The sequence below is a fragment of the Seriola lalandi genome, unplaced genomic scaffold, assembly GCF_002814215.2.
Source record: "Seriola lalandi dorsalis isolate HSWRI2012SDOR001 ecotype SW California unplaced genomic scaffold, Sedor1 jcf7180002054879, whole genome shotgun sequence".
Taxonomy (NCBI): Eukaryota; Metazoa; Chordata; class Actinopteri; order Carangiformes; family Carangidae; genus Seriola; species Seriola lalandi.
The window spans coordinates 840818-846882 of NW_019525432.1; the positions used below are offsets into that span (position 1 = coordinate 840818).

At 40.1% G+C, this 6065-nt stretch overlaps 1 protein-coding gene across 2 annotated transcripts in view; it reads left to right on the top strand.

Moving 5' to 3' along the window:
- Window positions 1–4242, top strand: part of lpcat1 (lysophosphatidylcholine acyltransferase 1) — a 19796-nt gene extending 15554 nt beyond the window's left edge. Inside the window, exons 11-14 of one of the 2 annotated variants that reach the window (XM_023428592.2) lie at window positions 414–567; window positions 1623–1721; window positions 1801–1942; window positions 2506–4242. In XM_023428592.2, coding sequence (XP_023284360.1) covers window positions 414–567; window positions 1623–1721; window positions 1801–1942; window positions 2506–2639 — 529 coding nt within the window. In that variant the 3' untranslated portion in view covers window positions 2640–4242. Of the gene's footprint in view, window positions 1–413; window positions 568–1585; window positions 1722–1800; window positions 1943–2505 lie in introns of those variants that run through there. The other variant, XM_087179923.1, reaches the window with a different exon arrangement.
- Window positions 4243–6065: the final 1823 nt, after the last annotated feature.

Consider the following 6065-nt stretch of genomic DNA (forward strand, 5'->3'; position numbering starts at 1 on the left):
CCCCACCCCCAAGAGGAATATTTATTTCCCTTCTTTGCTAATTAGCTCCATTATGAGTGCAGTTATGTCATTAATCAGTGTTAGGACTGGATGTGTAGTGTGCACAGCCCATAGTAATATATCTGTCATCATATACTGAGTGTGAGGGAATCTTACAGTGATTCTGTCATGTGACCAGGGCCAGTGTGAGTCCTGAACACTACAACACCACAAAGAGAATGTGAATATATTACACACGCTTTTTATTTTGGACATTTATGTGCTTTAATCTTTTACATGCTGTGGTTAAGTTTGTGGGATTTTTGCAGGTTAACTGCAGTGAAAGTTTCCATATAGTAATTTACCAATTTGACTGTTTCTTTTTGTTTTTTTGTTTTAAATATTTTTTTTCTGCCTTACTTTGTGAAAAACAGGCTGAGAGCAGGAACCAGAGACATGGTGATCGAGGAGCAGGCCAAGAGAGCCAGGAAGCTGCAGGGAGACAGACTGGCTTTAGAGGACTTTGCCCAGTTCCTCAACCTGCCAGTTACCGACACACTCACACAAGTCCTTAGCCTCTTTGACCAGGTAAACACTAAGAGGGTCAAGGTACTAGCTTTATTAGTTTTCCTTTTTAAATGATTATAACTTAGTATAATAACAAAAGAAGAAACATGGGATATTATTAGATAGGGTAAAAAAAAACAATTTTGCTCCAGAAAAATACTGAAAATTTGTAAAAATCCAATTTAAACCACTTTAGACCTCTTCCATCTTATTCTTATTAAGTAAAATATAATGGTTAACAATCTCTAAGCCTAAGTCTAAATCCGACAGAATAACAGAATAGTTTTCATAGCAGGAAAGCAGCAGTAAGAGTTCATTCTTTTGTGTTTGTCTTTCAGGAGAGGTTCACAGTGGCATGGTTATAATAAGAGAGGAATGTAGCAGGAAGCAGGTCTCAAGTATTTGGCCTGATAGTATCATTGACCTGCTCATAGTTTGGTTATTGCAGTTTTTAGAAAGCCCAGTTATTTAGCTACTCTTACATCCTTGACAGGTTCCTTATAGATGACATGTTTTTCATTTAGTCCACACTGTTGTTTAATGTTTAATGTTAAGTTGCTGCTCCCCTTCTGTTTTAAGGCATCTTTGTTTGATCATTTAGAAAGACGAAGGTTTTGAGAGATTTTGAGCTTAAGTGTTTAATAAGGACACAGTGTCACGGATCTAGAGGTCTGAACCACAGCTATTACTTTCCTCATCTTTATAGGTGACATAGTGATCTGTAGAACTGGGCTGACAATGACTCATCAGCTCCCCCTCGTGGAGAATCTGCAGCTCACTAAATATGAATGAGAGGGAGTTTGTGTGACCAAGCTAACTTTTAATACGGCTCTCTCAGAAGTGATGGAGTGAGAAAGTTTAGCAGCTATAAAATCAGATCATCAGCAGTAAAACCAGTTTATTATAATGCAGTGGTGGTGATTATTTTCTGTGATCCTTTATTAAAAGGCAATAAGTTCTTTGTCCAGTTAAGTTTATATAATTTCAAGCTAGAAATGATTCTGAATTTCCAGCAAATGACATTTTCATGTGGGATCAGATTTGTTCCTTCGCTACTTGTGCTCACTTGTTCCCAGCGTGGAGATGGACAGATAGACGTCAGACATTTTGTCATTGCCCTGTCTACTGTTCATCGACCATCAAAGTCAATGGAGACCCTCAGACTGGCCTTCAAGGTGAGCACATTTGCAAGCGAATCTGGTTTGATGTAGCTTGTAAATCATCGCTCTGAGACTATGTGTTGTTGTTGTGCAGATGTATGAGAGCGAGGAGAACGGGGACGTCCTAGAGGAGGACCTCGCCACCATCCTGGAAATAATGCTGGGAGTGAAAGAGGTGGAGCTTTCATGTCTGTTTTTAGCGCTTGACCAGCCTGACAAAGAGAAGATCACATACGGTAAGACCCGGGTTCTGAAAGTGCAGAATCTTTAAACATCAGTACAATATCGTCAGATTAATTGCAGCACCGCGGGACATATGAGACCATTGTGCAGATGACTGAGAGCATCTGTCTGTGTTCCCGCTTCCTCTGTGCTGTCACTATCACATTTGATTTCTCCTTGGCTTTACTGAAGAGGATAAGTACCGTCTGTTGTTGATTTTCCAGGGTCTTTTACATTCACCATCTGTCTTTTCTAGACACTTGTCTGTGTACTCTCTCTATTGTCCTTTTTAAAGCAATTTCGCCTTTTACCATGAAACAATCCAGCAGATTGCCCATCTGCACATAATGTAAAATGCAGTATATAGATGAATGGGAGTTGTTAATCTTCTCTGTAATAATTGGGGAATCATCATGGTAATTATACTAATTCCTCTAAATTAAAAAAAACTAATAACATGTTGATGTTAAAAAGCTCCACATCGCTCCTTGAATTTCAAATAAAAAATATTCCAGTCCCCTCTTCACAGTCCCTGACAGCAGTGGTAACATTTCTCTGCTTCGCCCCCTTTTTCCAGATGAACTTCGTCACTTTATAGACAAACATCCGTACTTTGTCCAGGACTGCCTTGACTTTAAAGACCATCCACGCAAATTATGCATCGGCCGACCTAAGAGCTGCAACGGCCAGAGCCACGACAAAGATGACTGAATGACGGACTCGAGATCACACCATCTCTATTACCCTTCTTTAACTGATGTAACAACATCTGCGGATGCTGCAGCTTGCCCACCACCTCTGTGCCTTCATGTGCAGGTAGGGGAAGAATAGAAGGAGAATAAAACAGTGTAGCACAGATGATGGAATCAGAATCTCTACTCCATCACTTATTTCATTTCTCTTCTTAACTTTTTTTTCTTTTTAGTCTCCATTATCATATAAAGAATTTCTTTATGTTCTGTGAATATATTATTTATTTTAAATGTATTTTCTTACGTATGAAGTACAGATATTTAATTACATTAGGTGATAAAAGGAGGGGTACTTTTAGCCCTGTTGTTGACTTTGTATTGATGGTTAGCACTGTTGTTCTCAGGCAAATGGACACTATGACAAGGCGTTTATTTCCCTTTTCTGCTGCTCCTCATAACATGAATACACAGGAACATGGAAGCTTAATTTCATGTAAAAAGGATCAGGACATGCAGAACATAATGCTGCCATTCAGTGATGAGGCTGGGGGGTAATTAAATACTGAAGGCAAAATTGGCTCCTGAATCTAGAGAAATGATTCCTTACTTTTAGCAGCTGTCTCACTGCCGAAGAAATACAACCTCAAGAAAACCTTGAGAAAGAATAAGTTTTGACAAGGACGATTGATGAGGATCATGGCCTCTATTTATCAAGCGTCTCAGAATCCCTCCCAGGAAGTTAACCTAGAAGTAAAACCACTCCGATGTCACAACAGGAGCTGAGAGTTATTTATGAAGCTTTCCATGCTGACTTTCAACAGGGAGCGGACATACAAAGAGAGTGTGACATGTTTGATTAACCACATTCTCAGCTGCAGGTTTTAGACGGCAATTTTTTTCTGTATATGGACAAATAATATAGATGACTAAGCTATGTATTTTCTATATGCAAAAGTGTGATGTCAAATTAAATGAATAGGTTTAAATCTCATAATAAGTAATCTATTTACATTAGGTTGTTTCAAGTATTGTTTGTGACAGACGTTATTCATGACTGTTACATAGCTGCATTTTCCCTGATGCAGCGAGGATTTCGGAAAAATATCGGTCAGGTCGCCATCAAATGGTTAGCACTCTTCAGGAGCTCTCCTGAATATTAGCTGGGATAGGAGTCATTTCCAAAGTTTATGAAATGTCTTGATAGTAGGACCTAATCATGCATCACAACTTTTGCCCATTTATTTATTTCCTGACTTGAAGGGTTTGATAAATACAGGCCCAGGACTGACGCTTCAGTCGCTTGCTTCTAAAGTGACTGCATGTTTGATTGGTGGTTTTTATCCAGCTGCATTTTTTACTGGTAGTTTAAGAAAGAATGTAATAGTGTTCTTTGAGCATTTCTCAGTTTTTAAAATCTTAAACAAGAAGACAGCACACCTTTTCACTCTAAACCTCTGTGCATTTCTCTGCTGGTTGAAATATTGATCTTTTATGGTTTATGCTGGACTGACACATTTTATACCTTATGACTGCAATGTTCCTGTAATGTTTATTCTAAGACTCTTAAATGCAGAAAAAAAGCTCTCTGCTTTTATTTTACAAATAAAGTGCTTTCAGTTTTGTGTTGTTGTCACCTGCTGCTTTTGTCCCACTAGGTGGAGCTCTGCTTTCACACTTTCACCTCAAGGGGGTTTGACTCCTTTGACTCCCTCAGACTGACACACAGCACTGGATGTATATGAACCAAATTGGCCATTCTCAAATTTTATAAAACCCTAATTGTTGAAATGTTGTTCTTTGCTTTATTTACTTACTCAGCAGGATATTGTGTCCATGTTGTGTACGCTCAAGGTCCTCTCCTTCTCGTTTTCCTTTGATCACATTTCTTCAGACAGTACCTACCTGCTATTGCTTTCATAATGTTCATCTCTTCCGAGTCCACATGGTGGTGCTAGCTCCCTGAGCTATACACACCAGAGAGCCCATGCACCACTGCCCACCTGATGGACAGGAAAAGCATTACCTCATCTCTTCCTTTCATTCCTTCAGGTAAAAATAGACAGATTAAGCCTGGGCTTTGATGAGAGAAACCTACAGAGGAGGTGTGGAAGCAGGGAGAGAGGGATAGAGATGGAGGAGAGAGACTAAATGGATCGTTCTGCTCCAAATCCAATTCCTAATAGCTGGAGGGAGGGTGGGTGGGTGGGAGGAGGGAGAAGAAAACAGTCAAAGAAAGAGGAGAGGGAGAGGGGCGAGTGGAGATATCACGTCTAACAATTAAGACCTGCCTCCGGGGTCTAAAGAAGAAGCTTTGTTGAGAACATATAAATTGCTCATTGAGCAGTGCCTCTCTGCAGTTCTCTCTCAGATACTCCTGCCTCAAAGGAATCTGCCATGAAAGACAGCAGCAGCAGCCCACCACAGAGGACGGCTGGAATCTCTTCATAGTGTTTGGGGATCCATCTCCATCCTGGCCAAGCAAAATCCCCCCTACAGTAAACACAAACCTGGATCTAATCCCAGTGACTGTGGCTGGGGAAACATCACAGCACATCCACTGGAGATTCCTCGTGGTAACTGTACTTTCCGGGGTCAAAGATCCAGCTCAACAGTTATTTATTTGCGTTGTACAGGCCAAGTGGATGAGCCTCTCGACCCTATGCCTTGAACTTCTGCGACTTGCTTTTCTCTGACCAGGTTGTGGATGTCTGCGCTGCCACTTACAATATTTTGAATCAAAGTTTTATTTGTGTATAATAGAGGATAATGTGAGATGAAGTTTAATCAAATGGGACCTGTAGTCTGAAATATCGACGGCAATTATTCCCAAACAAGGTACACATACCCCAGGGTTACTGATGCAATTCCCAGGGCTGCATAGACAGATTGTGATGAATCTCAACTACTGGACTACATAAAAAATGGTTCAAATAGTTATCTAAAAATAGTGGCTATATTGTTGAAATAGAAAACTATGAACAAATGATTTAGTTAAAGGAGATATTTGTAAGTTTTGTAAGGAGCGAATGGCTTCAACCGTCGTTGTGTTTACAAGAAAAGATGTTATAATACACCCTCTCCAGATTGGAGGATACAGTGAGTTGCTATCGGAAAGTGACAAGACGGCCCAGGGCTAGCTAGTTAACATGCTAACATCAATAGAGGAAGAAACATGATAGGGACAAGAGTTAACGTTGCCGTTGCTTTCCACAGCTGGAGACAGCTCTCAGTGAGTGAAGGAATGAAGTTTGATGCTGAACTCTTAACGTTTCTTCTAGACCGGTGAGTGAACAGCTGTTGATGGTAAAGCTAGCTATGTAGCAATAGCAAATCTTACAAACACGCTTCAAAAGCCATGACATCATTTGCGGTAAATTTCCAAGCAGTTTCAAGGCACAATGAACTTAGTGTCTGTAAACCTCTGAGCCACTGGAATTGTAATATA